Raw genomic sequence first — 27,401 nt, 5'->3', positions numbered from 1 at the left:
GTAGAAACAGAGAAGTCATATAAGACATGACGTTTCCCGCGCCGTGTGTGTGTGTGTCAGGTTTGTGCTTTGTTTTTATTTTTATGTTAATATTGCATAAAAACTTTGATAAATGATCAGGTAATTCACACTCATGATTGTTCTTGAGCCAAACTTGCTCTCTCAGTGTGTGTGTGTGTGTGTGTGTGTGTGTGTGTGTGTGTGTGTGTGTGTGTGTGTGTGAGTGTGCACGCGCGTGTGTGGGCTGCAGATTAGATGCAGGGCTACAGCCTTTAGTCCCTCCTCCTTCCCCTGCAGATCTCTATATATACAGTGAGTGAGAGAAGCAGCCGAAGAGCTCTGTACCGGCTGCTCGTCAGAACACAGAGTGTGAGAGGGAGTGTGTACAGCAGAGAGGGAGAGCAACAAATAGACACACACTCAGACTGAGTTACTATCTGACAGAGGGGACAGCACGCTCTTGTTTCTTTAAACTTCAAACTTGCAGCTGCAGGAAAGAAGGACAGACAGGTAAAAATTAGGCAGACAGGTAGAACAGGTGAAAAAGCCACTCATACTCTCCTTCAGTGATGGAAGACTACACTCTCCCCTTCTGGATTTACCTGGCCATTGTGACTGTGTTCATCGGCGGAGCCATGAAGAAGATCTTGGCGTCCCACCTGAACACCACCTCCACCGTGGTGGCCTGGCTGGGGGCCACCGTGCTGGTGGAGAGGCTGTGGGCGTTCTGCCTACCGGCCATGCTGCTCCCGGTGCTATTTGGCATCACCTTCTGCATCTACTATGCAACCAAGACCAGCCAGCCACGAGCCATGCTGCCTGCCCACGGCAAAGCCGTAATCATCACAGGTAAGAGGAGGCACTGCCCACTCATTCGGGTGTTTTATCGACACTAGAAATCAGACGTTTGTGTATTTATTCTGGGTTGGGTCTTATTTTCACAACAGTGTGTGTATGCAGTCTTTTTAGTTGTTGTCAGTTGTGCACTTTAGGTGAAATCCTCCTAATTTCTCCTCAATGATAAGGGTTTCTGTCAGATTTAGGATCCTGGGTGTCGGGAAGATGGGGAACTGGTTGCTCCAAAAGCATGAAAACCAACAATCTTTGCTTGAAAACAAGCAAACTTTGTAAATTTCTGAAAAGTGCATCATCAGATTTTGCTCAAACTTGTTTTGAGTTTATCAACGTATCTATCAGCAGGAGCATGTAATTTAAGATATGCTTATTTTACCCCGAGAAAAATCTGTCCTGAAATTACAGTACATCGGTGTTCTCTGTCTAAAATAAACCTCAAGCTGGCAGGAATCCCAAAGCTTATAAAGATCCCTGATCCTGTAATTTGCAGTTAGAATTTCATGCAAGCATGCAAAAGCAGAGCAGAAAAATATTAAATGCAGCCTTAAAACTTAATATTATACTGTTTTCAACAGAGCCTCTGAGGGGAAGGGTAGAGGCGAGCAGGCTTTCAGAGGTGAAAAGGAGAAGTTTTGTAATCTTTAGTGTGACTGTAAATGATCACAGACGTGGTGAGGTCCCGGTGTACTGAGCCCTCTTTAAAAACCATTCGAATCACCGCTCGGATCAAGGAGGTGATCTGATCCCAAAGGAAAACAGTGTGTGTTGGCTCTCTGTTTGTGTGTGTGACAGGGAATAAACTTTATGCACAATGGGCGCCTGCAGGGAGGGGGTGGGGGAGTGTGGTGGTCAAATGGGATTTCCCTTCACAATAAAAGTCAGCGTATAAGGGAAACGTCAGCGGTGTGTTTGCTGATCACAGATGACTGTTTTTGCTGCGCTCTCTGTTATCTGAGCACTGTGGAGTGAGTCTAATAGAAGACTTATATTCATGGGTTTGTGTGTGTGTGTGTGTGTGTGTGTGTGTGTGTGTGTGTGTGTGTGTGTGTGTGTGTGTGTGTGTGTGTGTGGGCTGACCTCCGTCTCCATGCAGCCTTAATCACACTTTTGTTGCCTGACATCCAGCTGGCCCAGGCCTCTTTGTGTCATAGTTAACGAGATAATCAGATCTACAGATTAATGCGTCACTTTAATCACACCACGCTTTGCTTTTGTGTAACTGTACTCTCCTGTAATCTCCGTAGAAGCACACATATAGTGGAAACTTTCCCAAACTGCTCCTCAGGTAACCCTGAAAGGTAGGAAACAGCCGTTACTGTGGAGACAGAAAGACGCTCAGCCGTTGTGTTAAATTACCTGTTGCTTCCCTGTAAATGTCAAACACAGATCACATTAAAAAATATAATGAAATCTGCCTTGATCTACTGAGAGGGTGTTCATTGTTATTCATTAGTCCTTACCTGTTGTTTTCTTAATTTATTACTTGTTTAGTTCTCCTAGCTTCACATTTGGAGAAGTTAAGCTCAGAAAATAGGCGCGAAGTTTCTTAATTTGGAGCCCAAGTTCTATCGACCAATCACATCCGAGCAGATAAAAAGTGCGTGTGGAGAAAAAACAAGAGGTCACATTTGCAATTTCATAACAGTGACAATGGTAAGTCTCGATAGCAGCCAGTGACATTCACTGCCATCCATCTAATTTCTTTCTAAATAATTATAGGGTGTGTTTATTTTTTATAGCTCTCTTGATTAGATTCTATCAAGGCATAAAGTTAAAGGTGTGGTTCCGGCGATGTCTCTTCTAAGTGCCTGCTGAGCTTTCTTAATATTTGACTGACTGTGTTGGAGCCTATGGAGAATTTTAATGCAGTTATCCCCTGGCTTACATAATAACCTGACACTCCAGCCTCTGGCAGTCACTTTTGGCTGCAAACACTTAAGCTTCAAAACCAGACTTCACAGTGGCTACGGTCACTTTTTACAAACAGCTACTGTAATGATAATTTCCCATGACACACAGTTTCTGAGATTTTTTGACATATAAAAAACAGGCTATTACCAACGCACATATTTCCTGTAAGGCAGCACGGTGGTTAGCACTGTTGCCGCACAGCAAGAAGGTCCTGAGTTCAATTCCACCATCAGGCCGGGGTCTTTCTGTGTGGACTTTGCATGTGTTTGTGTGGGTTCCCTCCGGGTACTCCGGCTTCCTCCCACCGTCCAAAGACATGCAGCTTGTGGGGATAGGTTAATTGGATAATTGCCACTAGGTGTGAATGTCAGTGCGAATGGTTGTCTGTCTCTGTGTGTTGGCCCTGCGACAGACTGGCGACCTGTCCAGGGTGTACCCCGCCTCTCGCCCTATGACAGCTGGGATAGGCTCCAGCGCCCCCCGCGACCCTGAAAAGGACAAGCGGAAGCGAATGGATGGATGGATGTTTCCTGTAAGCTGCGCACGATCAAAAACCCAAATACTGGAGCAATTACATAAATACACACAGGTAAAATGCGTCTTGGGAGGTTTTCTGTGTATTTTTCAAACAAATAAAAGTTATGTTAATTATTATCATCCCAAACAAAGTGAAATGTCATTCAGCTGCACAGGATTGGCCCGTATTTCCTGTTATATTTTCTTGCTTTGTGGGGATGTCAGTTTGTTTGCAAACACCTTTACACTTTGAACAAAGGTGTGGTCCAGATCTCTGCCACTCACCTCCCACACAGGAAGGAGTGCTCCTTTGAACGGGAGGAAAAAAATCTAGGTTAAACAAATAAAGCCGTTCACGTTCACGCATTAAACTGCACCGGCACCAGTGAGTATAACACATCACACAGCATCCATCAAGCAGCAGACAGATGTTAGAAAAACAGATGTTAGCCATAAACTGGTCTCGGTGTCAGTCAGTCCACTTCTCTCGTTAAGAGTGAAATGTCTGGATGAACTGGCACAACGTTTGTCTCCAGTATTACTTACCCTACAGGCACAAATGATGGTAGGATACTGGAGGAGCAGAAGTCTGCATGAACAAACTCAAATGAGACGACACCTTTAGGGTGAAAGGATGATGGGGTATTAAACAGCAATAGCAGGAGCAATGAGATGAACTAAAACAATACTCTGACTACTCACCAAAAGACTACCTCTAATAGCAATGAAACAGCCAAAACTCTTAAACCAATTAGTTGGTCTGTGGATTTAATAGATCAATGAATAAAATATTACGTGTTCCTCTAACAGCTAAAAAGTCAGATTCTCACGTCTGTACTAGTCTGATTGTACACATCCGCCATGGCACAGATTCAAAGTAATCCCAAACCAGAACAAACATATCCTGCAGACTAAGCGGTCTGACACCGGAGCTGTAGGGCTTCAGGAGATGGTCTGTTGACATGGCAAGACATAAATCCCTAAGACACACACGAGCATGCATGAAGATCACCACAGCACACATGGCCTTTACAAGATACAGCCTCACATCTTTGCACACCAACCACGTTATCCTACTATCAAGTACTTCACGCAGATACGGTGCGGAGCTTTATTTGAGATCTGATTACAGCCTGAAAGCTCTCTCACTTACGTGGCCCTTTGAACATTGGCTTCAACCCAGTAGAAGGGGAAATATCTACGAGGAGATTTAAAGCTGGTCCAGATCCCAGATCTCAACCAACAGATCGTTCTTAATTGGCTCTGCCGAAAACTGTTAGGGTCAACGTTTGGTCATTTTGGAAATAAGAGCAGAGGGTGGAACAAAAGGCTGCAGTAAACCTCTTAGAAAGCAAGTTGATTTGTTCTAAACAGAGCCACATTCTTCAAAGGATGAGGGCTGAAGTCACAGGGCTCGGTGACTGGGCAGCGCTGCAGGTTGATGTCCTGCCAACGTGTTAAGGAAACCTCTCAGAGCCTTTAGACTCTTTCAGAGGGAGGGAAGGGAGTCATGGTCAGAACTGCTGATGACGGACACCTTAAGATGGTAAGTTGATGAGAATCTAAGGTTTTCTAAAACGCCTGCAGTAGTCTCCTGCAGGAGATGGCCTAGACCAGGGGTGGGCAATTCCAGGCGTCGAGGGCCGGTACCCGGCAGGTTTTAGATCTCACCTTGGGTCAACACACCTGAATCACATGATTCATTCGTTACCAGGCCTCTAGAGAACTTCAGGACATGTTGAGGAGCTAATTTAGCCATTTAAATCAGCTGTGTTGGTTCAAGGACACATCTAAAATCTGCAGGGACAGCGGCCCTCGTGGCCTGGAGTTGCCCACCCCTGGCCTAGACAAATCCCAGTCCTCTACTAAGTCCAAAGCACCATCTTGCCAGAAGCCCACCAAAATGTAATGGTTTCTTTCATTGCTCGGGCTTCGTCTCTCCAAGTCTGATGAAATTTGATCCTGTTGACAGACAAACACAGCTAAAAACAAACTTGGTTCTGTTAGACACATTTGTATCAGAAGCATGAATGTCTAAACTACACATTTCATCAAACCACTTTCTCCACGTTGAAACAGCTGCGTTCAGTAACTAACAATCAAAATATTTCTGTAGCAAAACCTACATTACATCTATAATCCCTTAACTGTGAGTAATCAGATTTTCTTCCTTCTATTTATTCGATCTCAAATCAAATCAAATCAAATCACTTTTTATTGTCACATCACATGTGCAGGCACACTGGCACAGCACATGCGAGTGAAATTCTTGTGTGCGAGCCCCACAAGCAACAGAGATGTGCAAACACAACAACACAAACGAGCAAAATACAAGAATGGCCAACCTGAAACTAATAAATATATGTACAATATATAATAGTGTATGCATTTCTGGATGTGTATACTAAATATTTTCCTACGTGTGTGTGTGTGTGTGTGTGTGTGTGTGTGTGTGTGTGTGTGTATACACATTTTTACAAATTAAATAGTAAAAAAATAAAATAAAATAATAATAATAATAATAATAAAATATATAAAATATACAGAGTTGAATATGTGCAAAACAAGTGGCATTTATATACAGTGTGGAGTGCATAATGTTGAATGTTGATCTTTGCTCTTTTGTATGCCCGTCTTCTTTCATCATTTTATTCATGTTTTTCTCTCTTGTTCTCTGTATTTACTCAATTGTGCTCCATTTTCCTTCATTGTTTTCCATTTCTACATTTTACTTCCTTGTTTCATAGTGCTGTTTCCCTTTTTTGGAATATTTTTCACTTTCCTTTCCCATTTGACTCGTGCACTTTCTTATGCTTCCACCCCTCGTTTCTCCTCCCTCATCTCAGTCACTCGGTTCAACAGAAAGTTCATCAGAGTTCACCTTTTCATAAACGCAGACTCAGAGTTCACCTCATGTCGTAGTCAAGAGTTTTAAAAGTTTTAAAAACTGTTTGCAGCTGCATCCGGGGTGAAGTCTTGTGTAATACGCCTCTGCTTATTAACAGTCTAGAAACCGAGGCTTTGTTATTCAAAGGTTTGATTCTGCAAGCTTTGCAGTCTTGACCTCTGCTTAAAGTTGGACAATTGCATTGATGAAGCAATGGCAACCTTCATCATGTCCTCACGTCGAGTTCACGCACAGAAAACTTTTCTTTCACGCAGTCAGGCAAATAATAGCAGGATATTAGAAAACATTGCTCAATGTTTGCACCAAAAGCATTTTGTTCATAAAAACACCACAGAAGGCAAGGAGTGAAAAAACCGTGTTCACTGATTCCACATCAACAGGAACAGTAAGTGAAACGTGGAGTCTCATTGTCAGCTTGGTCAGCAGAAACCAAAATGTCTTCAAACCCAGAAAGCTAAATCATAGATTTAAACTGTAGTGCAGTTTCCAGACAAATTCAATTTCTCAAGCTGAATCTTGATAAGATGACATGGAATATTTTCATTTGTAAACATGCAACCCTAGAATTTCATCTTGGATCCTTAAAACCTCTCTGTGAATCATAACAGAAGTATGCTTTAGACCTTTTAGTCCAAAAAGTCTAAAAGAAGATTGGAAACCACTGCATTCTCCCAAATGGTCCATAGAACTTCATAAAATACCCTTAAACATCTCTACAACCTCTGCGGAGACACCAATCATATTTCTCGTTTGCTCGTCCTAGAAGCTCCTGTGAGTTTCTTGAACTCTCGTGGTTACATTCCTGGGTTATTCCCTGTGTTAACGATGAAGTTCTCTGAACACAGATATTAGGTGTGAATGTGATATTACGACAGTTCTGATCACTTCCAGGTGTATCTCACAGCTGATTTATAGACCCCCATGACCTTCCAAGTCCAGCAAAAGGGAGAAATAGAAATCCTCAGACACATTTCTTTCACACCTCTTTAAACTTTTTCATGAAGCTCTAAACACTAAGCGATGGCTCACATTTCGTAGTTCAGCACAAACATTGGCTGTCACCCTTTTTCACTAACAGTGTTGTAACATCACAATCCTGACTTTTTCATCCCACATCTGTAACTTTTTGGGGTCATTTTTTAACCTCGTTTGATTGATGGCAGTCTTTGTATCCTATAACGTTTTCTGTCTGCAGGGTGTTATATTAACCAAAGGAGATTCCCCAGTACAGGAAAAATTGCCTTGGTAATCAAAGAAAAACGTTTTTCTTTCCCTTTTCCCCTTGATTAAAAGGGGAAAACAGTTGGAGGGTTTTTGGGGGGGGTTGTTTCTTTTTACAAAGACATATTATTACTTCTCTCCAAACCACAGGGTTAAGTTTAGGATTGCGAGCTGGTGTTGGGGTCTTCACTGATGATCACTTAGACCTCAGACTTCATGAGTGATTCGTGGTATTTTTGTCTTTTTCTTGGGAAGAACATTTGCCACACACTGTGCAAGTTTAATATCAACAAATTAAAATTTTAGTGGTTTTATGTGAGTTAGCTCTCCTGTCGGTGGCAGTTTCTGCATGTGCGGATGGAGCTGATGAATGCAGTTATTTAGGTCTCTACAAAGTGTCTTTTCGACCTTATTCATATTTGTTCTTCTCTGTCTCTGCACACATTGTTTTCTTAACCTCAGGAGCCTCTCAGAGCCTCAGCCATAAATTGCAGCGCTGCTCCCCTTTAGACCTGGAGCCTCTTTTCTGCAATACCGCAGTCACATATTCACCTCAAAACCTCTGACCACAAACACAAACATTTTTTTATTCCTACGTATTCGTTTTTGCCCTGATCATATCTCAAACGGTGTCACTACCTTGACGTACGAATCATGACAAAGCAAACCAAACAAACCATCTCAAATACGTTTTCCACCACAGCATGGTGCAACAAACAACAGGACTTATTGTTTCTGTAAATGTGGTTTCTCCTGTCGCTGTCCTTTAGCCATCAACCAAGAATCTGCAGCTCCCGGGGAACCTGAAGATGAATAGGATCATACGACGATTTGAGCGGACATATCAAATTAATTGTGTTATGTAAGGGGAAGGGGATCAGGGTCAGACAAACTTGTTTGTTCTTTGATGTGGCTAACACAGAAAGTGTTAAGCTGGGCTCAGCTTTTTCAGCACTGTGATGACGTGGTGAATTTTTCATTAGTCAGGCTTCCGCGTCTGCAGTCACACACTCGGTATACCGAGGATAGACCAGCGCATTAACAGGCGTGCTTTTCTTCTCTGCTCTTTGAGATGAAAATGCTCTTTAGGGGGGAAAACAAATTGGATGAATTCAGAATTTCACCAAAAAACAACAAAGATGAAGTACTTTAAATCTGCACACAGTATAGTTCCTTTTGAGACCCTCGGCTGTGTGTGGTGGCCCTTTGACTCAAGACTCAAGAGCTGGTCTCCTGGCCTTATGTCAATTTTGTTTGAGTCTGAGAGCTAAAAGACATCACAGCATGAAACCGGCTCCCCCTCCCCACATTCCCCTCTGTTATCAGATATCAAGCTGCTCACAATAACAAAGCACAGCTCAAAATATCCTGGCAGTTGAACAGCAAGTGGAACTCAGCAGAAAGCGTTTGCAGCTATGAATCAGGTGTTTCTGCAGCGTGGAGCAGAGCTGAGGTATTTATTTCACTCTCACTCAGCGGCTTTTTTCTCAGGACGTGACTCTGGAAATCCTCCAAGGACACGGATAGAAACAACTTGCCAACGCCTCGACACTCTCGCCAGCAGAGCTCTTTCAGACACCCGCTGCACAAAAGAACAAACAGAACAGCGAGTACCGCTGTGGATCAGGTTGTAGGACCAGGACTTCTGGGAAACTGGGCGAGCTGCGGGGTACGTGACAGATCCCCACGGTGGCTGTTTCTGAGGGACACTGCAGTCCTGCTGGAGGAACATATGTGGGTGTGTGAACACAACGGCTCTGCGGTTGGTTCCTCATAAAGTTTGAGGAAAAATAACAGCTCGCTCCACTGATCAGGGAATGAAGGAATTCAGGAATCTGTTAATTATTATTGACTAATTACTTAGTTTAAAAATGCAGTGAAACAGTTCCAAGAGCGTCTGAGACCGCATGCCTCTGCCAAGGCTGAAAACTCCTTTCACACCATGCATGTGTTAATGCCTAATCTTAGCCCAGATAACAGTAAGATTATTGTGTAATGATTAGGTTCACGCATTAACAAAGAACTTTGTGTTTGAGTCGATCTTTTGTCAGATTCTGTTCGAAATGAAAACTCTGCATTTGTGAGCTACACCTGAAGGACTGGATGGAGGAAGTGCAGGGTGCAATGCTGTGACACCAGAAACCAGGTTCACACCCAGACTCTTGCCTGTGGCTGAGCCAACAAAAGCTCTTTTGTGCAGGTTTAGGTACTTTTCAGGACCTGAAACAGGATCTGAGCAGAACCAGGAAGCCGTCATAATGCTGCAGGTAGTACAGGTGGAGCCTGGAGTCAGGAACAGACTGTCAGACACAAGACATGAAAACTTATCCCTAACCTGGCGGCGGTGTCTCACACGTGTTTCTCTGTAAGCGTCTGAGTGGTCATTTTGCCTGTTTTGTAATGTTTTGTGTTTCCAACAAGAACAGTTAACAGATGAAGGTTCTGGTTCGGGGGCCATGAGCTGCGTGACTAGAGTCCCAGATTAGATATTGTGCTAGAACACTGTGTGATATTTTGCTGAAAGTATCATGTATTTATAACATAGGTATATATGATTTATATAAAGCAACTTTTTGGAGTCAAAGTCACATAAACCAAAACCAGTGTTTGCTTTCTTTTTTTCTTCAGAGGCAAAGACAAGTGCATCTCGTTTTCTTTTTCGTTGGCTCTGCAGCTTGACGTTAACAGTAAAAGAGAGATACTCCCATACAGCTTATGACAAAATTTGATCCGAAGTGATTGATGGCCCTAATCTTTTTTTTTTTTTTTTTTTTTTTTTTTTCTAAATGACATCAGAAACAGCAGTATGCGACATTACGTGATGGCAGAGCTTCAGTTCATCCTTTGTCATTTTTTTTTTTTTTTTTTTTTTTAATAAATACGACAGGGGGAATGAATGAGAGAGAGAGGGGGAGAGAAAGAAAGAAAACCAAAGGGGAGAAGAGACGGTGAGAAGGGGGGGGAAGAGAGACAAAAAAAAAAAAAAAAAACTCCTGGGTCACCTGTATGGAGAAAAAAAAAAAACAAACAAACAAACAAAAACAAACAGAGGAGACAGCAAACAACAAAGAGCAACATAATAATAGAGAAAACAAAGCACCATCACAATAAACTAGCTAGTCATAGATATCAGTATTTACTAAGTAATAAACGATATTGTGCAGCACGCAAGATAGACAGCGCACAGTGTGCTTTGAGGCAGCAGCCAAGAAAGCTTTAGTCCGCGTCTGTGAATACCCATGTGTGCATACCTGTGTGGATCAGCATGCTTGCATTCCAAAGGTTTCTTCATGTAATGATCTGCTAGGGAGTGTGGGGGGGCCACAGCCCCGTCCTCCAGGGTGTGAAGCGGGTATGGAGGAGATCAAAACTCCAGACATCCAGAGGCCCCCAGAACACAAGAGACCATGGAAGACCAACAGAGGGGCAGCCGCGCCACTGTTCCAGTAAGAGCTGAGGAGAGTCCCAGATGAGGGCTCGCCCAGCAGCCGCGGAGCAGAAGTCAGGGGGAGTTGCAGTGACGCGCCCGTGAGCTCCGCCGGCCCCCAGCTGTGCCTGAGTGACCGAGCCCTAGGCCGAGAGGCCGGGGGCACCCCACCTCCAAAGGGGCCCGAGCGAGCCCCAGGCCCCAGGCCCCGACAAGCGGCCGCCAAGGAGTGAGCCGGTGTGTACCCGGACGCCCACCCCCAGACACAAAGAACCACCAACACACCGACACCTGAGGGAGTCCGCCACCGGCAGGGGAAGTGGTGGTGGGTGGAGATAGGCCTCCAAACCTTGGAGGGCCTGAGGTGTCCCCAGAGAGGTGGCGTCTGATACCCAACCTGACATATAGACACAGACATACAGGCACACACAGATACAAACATCCATTCCCACCCTCATGCTCTCATATGCACTCACTCCACACTCAACCAACGTGGAGACAGACATAAAGAGACGCTGTACACACAATCACACTCCCCAAGCGTACTCTACAAACTGGGTCTAGGTACCCTTGCCCCTGGAGGGGGGAATTGCACCCAGACCCAGGTGGTGTTACCCTTTTCCCTGCGGTGGGGAGAGGCAGACCACCCCGACTCCGCAGCAGCAGGGAGGCCCCACACCCCAGACCGCAGTCGGACGGCCAACTCCTCCTACTAGCCCTCCCGCTCCAGCAGGCCGCAGAGAATGGGGGTGGGAGAAGACTCCAAACCTCCCTCCACCCGCTCATTGTAGTGTTGATGCATATGTGTTCTAAGGTGCAATTAAAACCCAGGAGGGCATGGAGCTACCTGCCAAGGAGCAGCAGGTAAGCGCTGGCCCTAATCATAACCTTTTGACCTCCCCCCTCCGGAAGCGCGCCATCTGTCGCTAAGCGTGTCGAATTGCATCCTGAGAAGGGAGGGGGGAAACCTCCGGAAGCGCGCCATCTGTTGTTGGGGAAAAAAAAGTTTTTAGAGGGAGGGAGTGCAGCGGGGGAGGAGAATAAAAAAGCAGAGAGGTGGAGTCCGTCACAATTTCTAAGGCACAGACGCAAGATGGATTTCCTTCTGCAGCCCAGCAGCGTTCCTGTGTCCGATGAGATCTGCTCTCCCAAAGAAGAAGGCTTTGAATATGACATATTCAAATACAGCATATTTACTATGGAAGGCCTCGATCCGGACCTTATGACCCTACCGGAAATACTCCGGAAGTGTCTAGTCATTTTCAGACCTGATGCGTCATGTTCCCTAAGCATGAGGGGAGGGGTATGGTTCCTGAAGCACAGCGGTGATGCAGCAGATGATTCTGTGATGTATAGAGAGACAGAGCGGCAGTTAGTTTTCCGCAAACTCATAGTTTGAATTCTGTTTCGATATTATGACAATTTTCTCTGTTTTTTACAATAGCGGGTGTAATTTTACTTTCTTAAGCTGCACCGGCGTTTGTAATGGGAATAAAGAGTGACTTCCTGTAGAGATTTCAATAGTATTTTATTTTCCTATAATACAGACGCTGTAAAAAACCTTTAAGATACACCATAGCTTGTGATGAAAAGAAGAACTTTCTATCCGCTTGTAACCTACAGGCTGCCTATGTGTAAAAAATGAATAAATATCCCTTAGTGAATACTACTTTTCCTTTTGAGAGACTGAAAAACAAACCATAATTGCCGCGACAGGCGATCTTGTTTCACACACACACACACACACACACACACACACACACACACACACACACACACACACACACCGCGGGTCAAGGAGGAGTGAGACAGCAGATATCAGTTTTTTCTCAATGCTTATAACCTATAACGCGCCCCCCAAAAAATATTATTATTATTATTAAAACATCTATATGAGGTAGCTTTTGCACAGCCTGCTCCTTGGTAGAGTTTTTTTCTTCATTACTTTTACAATGGGTTTTCTCAATAGACAGAAAATGATGACGCTGAGGAGTCAACAGCCGATATTATCATTGCTTGTAACCTGGTAAATAATTTCGTACATCTCCCTATAAAATAAGCCTTAGTGGAAAAAAGCTCATATTCGAATAAGTTTATTCCCCTCTGTGGGGAAAGAGTTTTTTTCCTCAGAGTCAACCATGAGGCGAGTTTTGTCAACAGGAGACGAGCAAGAATAACTGTTGCCCATAAAGTAAAACAAATATCCGCCTCAAAGTCGTATTTTTTTTTTTTTTTTTTTTTTTCTCTAAATGACATCAGAAACAGCAGTATGCGACATTACGTGATGGCAGAGCTTCAGTTCATCCTTTGTCATTTTTTTTTTTTTTTTTTTTTAACAAATAGGACAGGGGGAATGAATGAGAGAAAGAGGGGGAGAGAAAGAAAGAAAACCAAAGGGGAGAAGAGACGGTGAGAAGGGGGGGAAGAGAGAGAAAAAAAAAAAAAAGAACTCCTGGGTCACCTCCACTTTTGATAAAGATCACGCCACCTGTTTATTTCTAAAGAAATTAAGCATCTTTATTAAGCTCTTATTTATAAAAGTCTACACAATAATAGACACCGTGTGCTCTGTGACATTACAGTCTTCTACTTCTGCTTCCATCGGTTTGCATTTTAAACTCCCGGCCTTTCAGTTTGTTATGAACGACTTTATATCACAAAATGTTAGAAATATAAAGTGAACCATGCGACTTTTTTTTTTTATTTTCTGTTTGATGGAAGGACTTAAGACACGAGTTATTTAAACAATTCTAAATGACAGTGTGATGGCCATAGCACTTTATGTGGGCCAAATGTGTTAAGGATAATGTTTATCAATGTAAAATTGCAAAGAACTTGTGGATAGATTATAACATTTTGTAAACAGTTACCTCAGAAGCTGTACTGGTAGATCTATGTATGTAAGGTAAAACTATCCACAGTACTTCCACTTAAGTAGCTAAACATATAAAGTCACCCTTACCAATAATCCGCTGCTCCTTGAAAAAGTAGCGCAAACAGACAACTGACTGAGCAATGATAAGTAGAGCTACCCGAGGCCGAGACTCAAGCAGAAGAAAATTAAAAGTTGTTGTTTTTGTGGCTCGAAAAATTAAAGAAAGTATGTTTAATAATTCAACAAGACCCGCACCTTCAACACATGTACATTCAAATTCTGGTACAGGCTCAACATTGCTGCTGTTCAATAGTTTTTATCCGTTCGAAAAAAGTCATTTTACGGCTTTAATGTTTCCAGCTGATAAGGAGAATGTGTGCATTTCAAATGAGCGTCCGAAGGCTTTAAACATCTGCTTTGTCTGTAACGACAGTATCACACTACAGAGCATTGTTTTTACTAAAATTCAACATTTTCAGATGAAAATTTGGCTGCTTTTTGTTTTTCCACTGTAACACCCACCTCATCGCCATTTTTAGGATATTCTTGGTGATCCCATTTTTTTCATATTTATGCTTTTGGCACTGAGGGTATCTAATACGCATGTTGTCGCTGTGTTTTGTACTACCAGCTGCGAGGGCTCTGCTTTTGCTTTGAGCAGTCTGTTTTTATTTTGTCTCGTGAGTGTGTGTGTTTTTCAAACGAGATCCTCGTCAGTTTGATTTTGTTACCACAAACTTTGTGTGAAGTTCACAACAGAGGTAAAGAGATTTAAACACCCCAGTTTAAGGAGGCAGGCAGGGGTTGGACCACCTGCACAGGACGGGTGAAGCAGAGAGTGTCGGGGGAGATGTGCAACAGAAGCAGAGGGAACATTTTACTAGATGATAAATGGCACATTTAGGTGATTAAGGATTTGTTGACAAGATTAAAAGACACGTCCGTCAGAGTTCAACAACATTACAGTTTGATTAAATAAAAAGTTTTTAAACTACACAAGGGTCATTTTCTCCTCTGATAGTAAGCATATTAAACATGTCAAGAAAGAAAGAGTATAAAGAAAATAGTAAATGTGTGTCTAATTAAACTCTTCCTGTGAACCTTATATCATCCTTTAATATGTTTGGTGTTACAAACTTGAAGAAGCACAGAAAAGATCATCAGACATGAATCTAATCAGTTTTCAGCCTTCATTCATATTGAAAAGTTGAAATCTTCCCTGCTAGACCCAAGTGCAGCGTTTAACACCGTCGGCCAGAACATTTTATTACAGCTATTATTAAATGGAGAGTCCTCTTCACACACTGAGGTTAATTATGAAGCTCCACAGGCTTCTGTGCAAAGACCAGTTTTGTTTACATTATACGCGCTTTAGAAGGCATAGCATAGCATACATTTTCACTGCTATGCATATGATACCCGCTTTTATTGGTTAAACTGCCGGGATGTCTTAGACGCATAATGAGCTTTAATTTTCTGCTTCTAAGTTCAGATAGAACTAAGGTTATTGTAACGGGGCGTAAAAATCTTAGAAACACTGTGGCTAACAAGATCCTTACTCTGGATGGCATCGCCTTGAGCCGCCTGTTGTAGTGATTTGGCACATTATAAGTAAAATTGAAACATACAATCCCATAGCACAACATCAACATTTATTTATATACAAAAATAAAAATGCTTTTTCAGAAAAGAATTGTAACTTCACAATTCATCACCGATTACGTGGGTACATTTTTTTTTTTTTAAATGCACTATATGTAGAATACATTGTTTGGTAAAATGCTGGTTACACGTTCTAAGAATGAAAAAATCAGTCTGTCAGAGAAAAAATTAGCAGCCCCCTTTGTAAAACTCTGCGACCAACCGTAGCTGTCTGATTTTCACCATGTCCAACCCTACCAGATTGTGGTATGCCTCGGCGATGGCGTCAAAGACTTTCCTTTCCGATTTCAGTTCGTGCAAGAGAGTTTCCGCCACCATGCAGACTTTGACGTCGTCCATTTTGATGTGGCGAGCAATCAGCAGCCGATGAATGGATGGAATGAAACGAGGGGTGAGGAGTCTTTTTCTGATGCTGTAATAATTTTCAGCGTAAAAGTCATCCTCCAACACTCGCGAACACTCGTGCTGTTTCTGGTGGGGTTGATCGGACATACAACCGTTGCATGTGTCAGTGAGGTACTTGTTGATTACGAGGTTGACAAGATGATACACAGCAGTTTTCACGATATCGATGAACAAAGAAGATGCCCAACCGTCAAGCTCGTCCGCTTGCTGCTGCTTTTCCAAGGGTCGATAGTAACCGGACGTGTCAGGTAATATTGTGCCCTCGTCCGCAGAACTTTCCTCCTCCTCCACAGGGTGGCGCAGGGCTGTAGAGGCCATACTTCTCTCTGTTTTTGAGCTAAAAAAAAAATAAATAAATAAAGGTTTGAAGGAATGAGACAGCGGTCTTCTTTTTAAATAACAGAAGAGGGCGTGGTCTGGAAGTGGGTTGATCTTAAAGGGTGCGGGTAGGTGTGGCAGCTATTTTCAAAAACCGTAGAGTTGGCCACTGCGTCTCTAGCAGCTGTAACTTTGGAAAAGAACGGTAATTCCCATCTGTTGGGCTTGAAATTCTCCATGAAAATGGCATCTTCCAGCCCTTCTGCTCAATCAACCATCAGAGTGACAGAACTCGGTACATATTTGGTACTTGGTACCAGGGATACTGAGCAATCTTTAGTCTCTGAAGATTGTGAGATTCATAATGTTCCCGATGATGCTGACATCGTGCTTTAAATGTAGTTCTCCTGTGCTGACTGAAACGTGCATGTTTACAGCATTTAACGTGCAAGAAACTAGTCTTGCACAGTGGGATAATGGAGTGACAGGGTTCATCACAGTTGAAAACAGCTGTCCGTGTGCACAGGCCATCCTGAGATCCTAAAAAGATTTTCAGATTTTCAGAAGAAAGAACACGTTGCTCTTAGCAATACTGTCTAGAACATTTCTTGCTCCACCTCTTCTTCAACCCTGTCTGTTCCCTGCACGACTCCAGCCAGACATACAAAAAACCACAAAAGAAATCCTACTGAGTCCACATCACACACATGCACACGCAGCCTCACACACAAGAACACAAATACCATAAAACATCCATGCACGCATGCACGTACGAACTATTTACTCAATCCTGCAAGAGGAGTGTAGGATTTAAATGTATGTATGTAATTTAAATTTGTATAAGCTGTAGATGTTTTGTTTTGTTTTTTTTGGTTTGTGGCGACGACTACACGACAAAAAAAAGTTGTATGAGTCAGTGGAGGGGGCCCTCCGTGTTCTGGTTACCAGCACCGACCTTTGCAGTGAGCAGCTTCGGTTACGTGCAGCCCGAGTTTTTTCACCCGCGCTGAGGACAAAAGAAAAAAAAAAAAAAAGAAGTTCTGTAAACTTGCATCTCCGATAGTTCCCTCACAATAAAAGCATCAAGCTGAATCACCATTTCAAAGCTTTTAACTTGAAGTAAGAAACGCCGGAAATGTCTCGTCGGCATTCACAATAGCGCTGAGACGTAAACAGTCCTTCACAATTCGACACGCTTAGCGACAGATGGCGCGCTTCCGGAGGGGGGAGGGGGGAGGTCAAAAGGTTATGATTAGGGCCATCAATCACTTCGGATCAAATTTTGTCATAAGCTGTATGGGAGTATCTCTCTAGTAAAGAGACATGAACTTGAAAAAAATGCTCGCTCTGTCCCTGCAGGCTGCGACTCTGGCTTTGGGAATGCAACGGCTAAACATCTGGACTCCCTGGGCTTTGAAGTGTTCGCCACAGTGTTGGATCTGAATGGAGACGGAGCCAAGGAGCTGCAGAGGACCTGCTCACACCGCCTCACCCTCCTCCAGGTGGACATCACCCAGCCACAACAAGTGCAACAGGCCTTGCTGGACACCAAAGCCAAACTGGGGCTCAAAGGTAAAGACGAACTGCTTTTTCTGAGTCTGTTCATACCAGACAAACCAGCTAGGATTAGGCTTAATGGATTTAATGGAGCTACCGCCACATTTATCAAGTGTTTCAGGGTCACAAGTTAGGATGATCGCGTGTTCTTATGACTGCGGTTTGAGATGTAACATTTAAATCTCAGCACGAGTTTGACATCTGAAATGGCTCGTGTAGTCTTCTCCAAACTGTTTTAGAAGTAGATCCAAAGAAAACAGGAATGATGCCAAGTTTTACTTTTAATATATTTTATATGGTTCAAAGTATGTTTGACAAAGGACAGATTATTTATTGAACTTAAAAGCTGAAATAAAACTTTTGGACCCCATAAAAAGAACAAATCTCTGCAGTCCAGATGTCGATAGAGCATAAAAAATAATCTCTGAGTATCTTTCTGGATTTCGTTTGAAATGTTCTGACGAAATCGTCAGCAGCTTCAAGTACATCTTCACCTGTTGACCTGTTATCATCAAAAGTCTTGGGTATTAAAAAAATACAAAGAACTAAACTTCAAAGCGGCTCCATCAACATTAGCAACACTAAATTAGTGACATCTTGACTGCAGGGAGCTGAGTGATTATGAATGAAGTCACCGGGCAGTTAAGGGTTAAACAAAACTGGAACAGGAAGGAGTTCAGAAAAACAACAGCAATCTGCAGGGAACAGGTGTATGTGGGGTTTACCGCAGCGAGGTGGCCTGTCAGTTAACTTGTGACTTGACACGCCGGTGTGATAAAGTTTAATCACCTGCTGAGCTTCTGGTGAACTTCACAAGATCAAGGTTCGAAGGGAGAGAGATTTATGAGCACCGGTAAATGCTGGACTGCTCCTTTAAATGGTCGGCTGATTCTGCACAGCGTGCTGGTTCAGAGCGTGCAGCGATGCACAGGAATGTGTGGTGGAGTTTGTCCAACAGCCTTCTAGGAAATCACAGTGGCAGAGGAGGCGCTCAGGCAGCAAAACCACTGCAAATGGCTCGGACTGCTTTGCGAGTGGAGGACTGTTCGAGAGGTGTTGTGCAGGTGTCTCATATTTCACACACAGATATCAGAGTGTTGATTCAGTCTGTGATTGGCTCAGCCCTGCAGCACCCACTGGCTTTGTAATTAGACATCTTAGACCGCTGGCTTCATGTCCCAGTCATTTAAGGATACACACAGTGTGTGTGCGTGTGTGGATGTAATAAAATATCTGGAAGGAAAGGTCACTTAAACACACGCTGGAACTGCGCGTGTGGTTTATGTCCTTGCATGAGTGTGCACTTTTTTATTCGTGTTGTTGGGACATGGATTTGGCCACAGTCACACTGTAAGGATTCGCCTCCCTGCGAGACATAAATCATGAAACTGTTGTGTGGTTTGCTTGGAGATTTCTAAGAGCGGATTCAGAAAAAGATTCAGAAAGAATCCCCTCTTGCTTTATTTTAATTGAAGATCAATCGAGTTGTAGTTTTTCCATAAAATTTCCCAGCTATGAGAAAATAAAAACATACTTTTAGAAAATCCTGCAAATCTATTAAATGTCTCATTTAGAAACGAATTCTTTGTTCTGGCACCAAACGCCCATCTTCTGCATTCTGTTTGCTTGAATTGCCATTAAGATGTCCTGAAGCTCATTGGACAAAGTTTAGAAGGCTACACACCTGATTATGCAATAAAACATTGATAAGCAGAGATTATGGTGAGGATAAAACACTCTATTTAAAGCCTCAAGTGTTCCCAGAAGCCAAAGAAAAGAAAGCTGGAGTGCCTCTTCATAGATCTGGCTATCAGACAAAACTAGTGATTGAGCAAGATAGTCCTTGACCAGGGAGGGAACCCAAAGATCACTCCAAGAGAGGGCTCTGTGGGGATGTCTGCCTTACATAAGGACTCTTAGAGTGGTAATAAGTGTTCATTAATAACCACAAAGACACATTAAGGTTGCCTTTCACAATAAAATTCTTTACTGCAGCTTATTTCAAGCAGCTTCGGTTTTACAATTTTAGTTTTATCCGAAGGTCACCTCCAGTTCCAGTTCACAGAACATGAACTGCTGCCTTCTGGTTTGGAAACTTTATGTTTGACCTTTTTACCGCTGACCCAGAGTCAAAGTTTGGCCTGTTGTTTGCCTGCTTATCATTCATCAGCTCAGACCTAAACAAAGTTCCCACAGCGGCCCCCGAAACAAACACTGTGATTCTGGGACAGCCGCTTCAGATGAGGACGAGTGAGGCTTATTTACACCAGCAGAGCGAGAGAGAGAGTTGTTGGTGTACTACAGCTGAATGTGTTGGCAGTCTGAGGGTCTGCGGAACAAATGTTACATAAAAGTTCTGAGAAAACACACCAGGCCTCCACATGTTCGCTGTGAATCCAAGAGATCAATCAAAAGTACTCAGACTCTCACCACAGAAGAAACATGGTCCATCATTAGAAAAGTAATGACTTATTTATTCAAATATACCCAAATTCTTCAAAAGTAAGGTACAGAAGATGATTTAAATTTTAAAGTTCTGTCAGTCAGCTCGATAATTAAAACTAAAACAATTAGAATGGTTCACATTATTTCACAGTATTTGTGCGCAAATATGTGTGTAAAATACAAAATAGCATCAAATACTTGGAGTGCAATTACCTTAAGTTTCACTTAAGTAGCAAGAAATAATACTAAAGTCAAACTCTTTATTCATTTGAATACCAAAGGTCAGCATCTACTAAAAAAGATTTTTCACAATCAAATCCGAAACGCTGTAATTAATTAAATGTATCCTGTCATGTCAGTAACTATTAAATTCGCCTTTTTGTTGTCCTCTGGCACACAAGCCATCTGTTTTACCATTAGTGCTTTCATGTGTCTGTGTCAACACACCACATTTCCTAACCTCTGCCGTGCGTTGGTTTGTCTTTGCAGGTCTGTGGGCTTTGGTGAATAACGCCGGCGTGTGTGTGAACTTCGGAGAAGTCGAGCTGTCGCTGATGTCCAACTACCGTGGGTGCATGGAGGTCAATTTCTTCGGCACGCTGAGCATCACCAAGGCCTTCTTGCCGCTGCTGCGACAGACCAAGGGACGCATTGTGACCATCTCCAGTCCCGCCGGTGTGTGTCTGAGACGTTCACACACACACACATACAAAGATGCTGTGATAAATCTTACGTGAGTGCTCCAAAGTGAGTGAGCCACACTTAAACTGTTGCCTTCAAACAGCCAAAGCAAACAAACAGCGCTGCTGCCGGCCGTTTGTCCAACTCGACTCTGTTATCATGCCAAAACACCACAGTGCAACCAAATCAATCAGAAAGGTTCATCCCCAGGTGCAGTTAATGAGCTCAGCAGCTTCCACTGACATCTGCTGTTGGTTAGACTGTAAGACAGAGTTTAACATTTTCTCTGTATGTGGTGAGGTGGAAAGGGAACAGTTCATGCTCTGGGCCCTAAAAACACTAAACACATCTGCAGAAGATATATATCGTCCTCTTTCTTAGACTCACATTGTTACATCTAACACAGAAATGAATAACCAGGATATCCAAGAGTGGACTTAATGAGACTAATATATGCTGTTATAACAAAGCTAATTTGGCTACTGTGCCTACGGAAGAAATGTTATAGTTAATTTTGACCATAATGTACAAATTTATTTAAGAATTTCTTCCCTGATCAGCTTTTTGCATTTTGTTGATTCAGTTTAATAAAAATTCCACTAGTTACATTTTCTTAGTTTAGTTTTTTATGTCAAATTTTTAGTCCAGTTGGATCCAGCAAAGTGAACTGACGTGGTTCTTTGACCACAACTCAGAAGCAAGACCCACTTTTTTCATTTTTTCATCTGGTAGATCTGTAACTTGAATCACAAGTTACTTTGATGGTTTGTTTATTATGTCTTATGAGCACTGTTGTGAGAAAGGCTGGAGGGTTTTCTGAATTAGTACCTGAGTAAGTGCAGGCGTTGCGCACCAGTGGATGAATACTCTGACAAATTAACCTGCGTAAGTTAGTTCAAGTGAAGGTTTAAAAAACAGGAAGGAAAGAAAGCACTTTAGGGCTCATTTGGTCTGGTTCTGTGGGTGAAGGCAGCTGCACAGCAGCAGAACAAACAAAGAAGAAAATGACCAATTCTTTTGTAGAGTATTTAGCCTTAATCTTACTACATGAAAGAGGTCATGCTGACACTTTACCCGTGCTTCTAGGTGACCAGCCATTTCCCTGCCTGGCAGCATATGGAGCATCTAAAGCAGCTCTGAACCTCATCACTGAGACTCTGAGACATGAGCTGGAGCCCTGGGGAGTCCAAGTGTCCACCATCCTGCCATCCTCATACAGGACAGGTACCAGTACCAAACAGTACCCTGGACACCTCAACTCACCACAGTTTACAGAGGAATGAGCAGAGATTTGAGGTCAAACAGAGTAGTTGGGTCATTGGCTGCATTCAGTCAATTAAAAACCTGCATGAATGATTTATGTCATGCTGGTATTCGGACCTACTAAGGCACAATAGTCAACGGAAACAAATTGTTATTTTTATATGAAATGTGATAAGATGTAGGAGTTCCACAAGGCTCAATCAACGGTCATCCAATATTTTCATTTTCCAGTTAGAAGCTTTAATCAAACGAAATAAATCTGTTGTTACTGCATTATAAAACTAGACACGGGAAACTAAAAGAAACTTTATTTGACACTTTTTTAAGTTAAACTGTAGTATTTTTAATAGCTTCGTTTAATGGTACCAACCAGAGAATTAGATTTATTCATTGTTTTCAAAACCAACTCGTACTATTCACATCACTTCATATTCTTATCAAATAATTTTCTGTAATATTGACAGACCAAGAAATCTGTAAAAAACTAAAGTAAAAAAATTTTAAAAACTGTTCCACATTCTGGTTCAAAAAGTAAAAGTGATGAGTGGAATATGAAAACATTTGTTTGGCTGCCAAACCTTCCAGAGAAGATGACAAGTTGTGACGAAGGGCTCGCTAAGCGCTGAGGTGAGATGTAGAAATAAGCTTAAGATTTTTATTAATTCGGATCCATCGGGAATAAACTGCACTCCTCATCCTGCAGGAGTTGTACACTGTGGTTTGGCCTCATGTCAAACACAATGACAGCCCTCCTGCTGAGGAAAGTACGCTCGTGATGAGAAACACATGTGTGATGGACCATCTGTTTTCACACACGCACACACTCAGCGCTGACTTGGGATTTCGAAACTCTTCGGGGATGGATGGATATGATTAGAGGGAGGGAGGGAGCATGCCTCAGTAATTCACTTTGTCCTGCAGTTGCTGTGCTCAGGAGACAGATCAACATAACAACTCAACAACCTGATTATGTTGAAATGTAGAGACAATATCTAACTCACAATCACGGGCCAGTGATGGAGTAAGTACTTGCATAATTTACTTTAGGAAAATTAGCAGTAACGCATTAAAGTACTGACAATAAAAAGTCCCTGAAGTATTAAAAGTTCTGACTGTGCAATAGAGTATATTATACTATCAGTGCATTATTCTCTTCTGACTCAGAGTCTGTTGTAACCTGAGATGCAAAATTGCAGAAACTGGGAGAAAATAAACACCTGAGCATCAACCAATAGACGCATTGCTCCATGCAATTAAATTACGCTTTCTAATCTTTAGCAGTCTTAATGACTTTGTAAAGGGATCTAATTCAATGTTATGTCAAAGCTATTTATCATTTTTTCATAAACATTTAAAAAGCATGAAATATCTAATTTTCTTCCTATGCTTCTATAAGAAATTGACAAATCTTAAATAAATTGTTTGGCAGTAACAAAAAGCAAGTTGCAACTTGTGCATAATCATCAGCATAGAAAGTGCATTTTGGAAAATAAAAATTAAATACTTAAATGCTGCTAGTAGGACTGTTAATATTGATCTAAACCACACAAACGCTGATTATTTTTTTCATTATTTATATGATTTGAAAAACAGTGTGATTATCTGTCTCAAAGGCCTTTACAAACCAGTGAAGACTGCAGTAAAAGAAAGTTAGTCTCCTCCAGGAAAACCCCTCGTTAATAGCTTACCAGTGTTTGCCAGGCAGTGATGGGATCAGCTTTAACCCTAAACTCTAAATTACTTTTGTACACTTTATTATCACACATTAGAGTGAAATGTGTTTCTTATTGGTCTGAAGGTAAAAGAAAATCTTTAAACAGTGAAAAAAGCTTTTAAAAGTCCACTTGCACTCAGCTGTAATAAAAACAGGTTGTAATGTTTACCACTGCAGTGTGACCAAAACTATTCTAGTCCTCCTGGGTCCTCACAAAAACAATAAAAGCAAACAGCAGCTTCAAACAGGAAAACGTAGGACAGCAAAAGAACCACAGAGAGGAGTTCCCATCACGCCGGCTGTGGTGATGACAGGGATGTAAACACCGAGCTGGCTCACTTTCCATCTGTTTACTCTTTAATCCTGAAGAAACAGGTTTGCATTTAAGCTTCTTATCCCACTCTTCAACTTGAACTTTCCAAGACCTGCTGACACCATGTTCAACAGTTAAACAGCCAGTCCGCAGCTGAGTCAAGGCTCACACTGAGGCAGTGAAGTGTCAAAAGCTGCTGATTCTGTGCAGGCAGCTACAGCCGTCCCTTTTGTTGAAATTAAACCTGCATGTGAAGCAGAGATGCTGATTCTAAACCTAAAAAACTACACACCGAAGGCCTAAAATGGATTTTCACTTTAAATGTCGAAGTTAAAAAGCAAGCAATATTGGGGTTTGGTGTCATTGATGTTGCTATGGTAACACTGCCCTCTTCTGTCTGCAGCTCAGTCCAGTAACTCCGCCTACTGGGAGAAACAGCACAAGCATCTGCTGCAGAATCTGTCCCCGGCGTTGCTTGAGGACTACGGTGAGGAGTACGTGACCGAGACCAAGGATCTGTTCCAGACCTTTGCCAAACACACCACCACCAACCTCCAGCCTGTTGTTGACACCATCGTGCAGGCGCTGCTGGCTCCGCAGCCTCAGCCGCGTTACTTTGCAGGCTCTGGCTTGAGCCTCATGTACTTCCTCCACACCTACTTTCCTTACAGCATGAGCAACAACTTTCTGAAGAAAAGGTTTTTGAAGAAGAATGTGATCCCGCGCGCTCTGAGGAAGCAGTCAGCCTTTGATCTGAACCTCAGCCTTCATAACAACAACAATGAGGAGAAGCTACAGCAGATGTGAGACAGTCAACACAGAGGGTATTATCCTGCAGATAGAGGACCACTTCTGTAACACACTCATAGAGCTGTCGTTTTATGTTTTTTAAAATGTTGAAGGGAACATTGAGATGCACCAAAATGGTTTCTGTTTGTCTCTGTAATGTCTGGCCTGCATGGGGAGGTCAGGGGGTGGGGTTCGGCAGATGCAACCACAGGCCGATCACGGGACACCTTCACCTCTGCCAGCTGTACTGAATAAACACCGGAAGGATCACACTGATGTCATGTGCCTTTATCACATAGAAAGCAGCTTTGCAGGTGGAAGCAAACACTACAGCAGCTCATTAAACCAACACCAGCACAGCCATACAAAAATATCGTTTGCAGAAAGATATCAATTTTTATCACCTACATCATATTAAATTATTTAGCTTCATAATCATAATAAAAAGTTAATTTTCTATCAACCCATCAACAGTCAGTGTGATTCTTAGATTGAGACTAAGCTAGATGACATAAAATCTACTGACTCAGCACGACTCGTCCCGTGTTGAATCAAATTATATGCCTGATTCAAAGACTGCAGATTATTATAAATTCTCAAAAACCCCAGCAACAACAGTTTTCTTGCTGTCTAAAGGAGCTTTTACTGACTATCGCTCTGGAGTTTAACAAATCAAACACTGGTCTGGTCCATCTCCGGATGTCAGGTCTGGCCCCACACTGATTCGACTGATGCTGCTACCTGAACCTGATGTTCAGCCAAAATTAACGCACAAAAAAAAGAGCCAAATCTGACATTTGTGTCCGGGCCAGAGCAACATCACAGCTGAGTCAAGCCACCTGTGAGCATCTTAAAGCAGCAAGTTACAAAGTCAAAGTTAAAAATCTAAGGGAAACCTCAGATCTGTAACTCAAATCTCGTCCGGCCAGCTCCACGTTTATATTCAGTACAGAAACTGGTAGAATGAGAACACACCTGCTGAATACTGTGTCTTTGCTCAACAGAGTCAACTGACAACAAGTCAGAGGCCCTTATTAGAAGCAGATTTCATTATTTGCAGGCCCTCATTTATGGTTCCTGATGTTCCATCGTCTCTAAGTCGCCTCTGTCAGTGCGCCCCAGGGTGGCTGTGGTTATAATGTAGCTTGCCATCACCAGTGTGCGAATGTGTGTGTGAATGGGTGGATGACTGGATATGTAAAGCGCTTTGGGGTCCTTAGGGACTAGTAAGGCGCTATATAAATACAGGCCATTTACCATTTACCATCTAAGTCATAAACACTTTTTAGTGAGGCACAAAGAACTGCGTCACAGTAAATTCATTACATACATGAATCGTTAGTCATGGCACAGTCAGGAATCATTTGGGATTTTTGCATTAAATAACAGCGTGTAGAAATACTGAATGAAACTTTTGTCTAATTTTTGCTAAAATCTTTGGCCTTCTGTGAAAAAACAAAAGAAAAAAGGAGTAAAAAGGGAACAAACAGTGAAATGAGCTGCTGCAGTGCTGCGTCCATCCACCTGCATCAGAGAGAAACATATTCTTCTTCAGGTATTTAAAGACTTTACTTACACTTGTGATCTCTGGGGTCCGGGTATTTTCTGCAGGAAGCAAATTGAGGCAAAATAATTTCAAAACAAAATCACGCTTTCAGTTTGACGTATTTTGGTTTCATTTTATATGCAAAACCAAAACACAGTGACTTTATTATCTGATTTTGGCTTGAGAAGTTTGCTCATCAACGCCAAACATGGTTATCAGACTTCCTGTTTGCATTTCGCCTTCGAAATAAAAGCACAACTAACTCTGGTGATGAATGTAGATAGTTGAGCTTAAACTTAATTTTGATCTTTTTAGCCTCTGAAATCCAGATGATCCAGCTACATTTTGGTTCTTGACAGTGAGCCACAGACACGTTTCTGTTATTCTCATGGAAACTAGAAAGAAACATGCTGTTTTCTCGCAGGACAGCCTGCTGGTTTCTCTCACTAAATGCCGACTTCATCTTCAGGATCTTTGTTTCTTCACCCTGTGTCGTCATTGTCTCTTTGATTAAATGTATAAACATGGATCAATAAATCATGTAGCAGTTTTTTTCTGCTGTTGTAAATGCAACAATTCAAACCTCAAAACTTTATACAACACATGTACAGAGCAGATATGGTATTATATGCTGGGGTGTTGCTATGAGTCATGCAGACACTACATAGCTAAAAAACAAACTTTTGTGCACATGTTCAGGGTGTTGTGTTTCTGTGGTTGGAAACAGCCTGTCTCTCATCAGACTCACCTCCAAAAACATCCCCGAGTTTTTTCATTTTGTGTTTTTTGTTCTGTCTATTTGTGTGTTTGTTTTGTTTCTCAGCCCATTTCGAATCAAACTATTTATGGCATCTTTTCTTTTATCACCATTCAAATTGTGACTTTGTTTCTTTTTATAAAAAAAATTTAAGAAAACTAAAAAAAAAAAAACATGATGTAAAACGTTCACTTGGTTGATTCTGTAATAGAAATAAAGTTGGCTTTTCAGACTTCTA

General features: G+C 42.2%; 1 protein-coding gene across 2 annotated transcripts; it reads left to right on the top strand.

The window, feature by feature from the left end:
• The first annotated feature begins 315 nt into the window (after positions 1 to 315).
• hsd11b2 (hydroxysteroid (11-beta) dehydrogenase 2) lies at positions 316 to 27,401 on the top strand. 2 transcript variants are annotated; one of them, XM_082533916.1, is made up of 6 exons: positions 4,778 to 4,828; positions 15,667 to 15,766; positions 17,458 to 17,670; positions 20,590 to 20,775; positions 21,868 to 22,005; positions 24,475 to 27,401. In XM_082533916.1, the coding sequence occupies exons 1-6, from the start codon at positions 4,793 to 4,795 to the stop codon at positions 24,876 to 24,878; spliced, it is 1,077 nt and encodes a 358-aa protein (XP_082390042.1). In that variant the 5' UTR covers positions 4,778 to 4,792; the 3' UTR covers positions 24,879 to 27,401. The 2 variants fall into 2 exon arrangements, with proteins under 2 accessions (XP_082390041.1, XP_082390042.1); XM_082533915.1 differs by lacking the exons at positions 4,778 to 4,828; positions 15,667 to 15,766 and adding an exon at positions 316 to 849.

The sequence above is a fragment of the Aulonocara stuartgranti genome (genome assembly GCF_965226115.1).
Source record: "Aulonocara stuartgranti genome assembly, chromosome: 1".
NCBI classification, from domain to species: Eukaryota; Metazoa; Chordata; class Actinopteri; order Cichliformes; family Cichlidae; genus Aulonocara; species Aulonocara stuartgranti.
The sequence above is the reverse complement of the archived record's forward strand: the minus strand, read 5'-3'. Positions and strand labels throughout refer to the sequence as shown.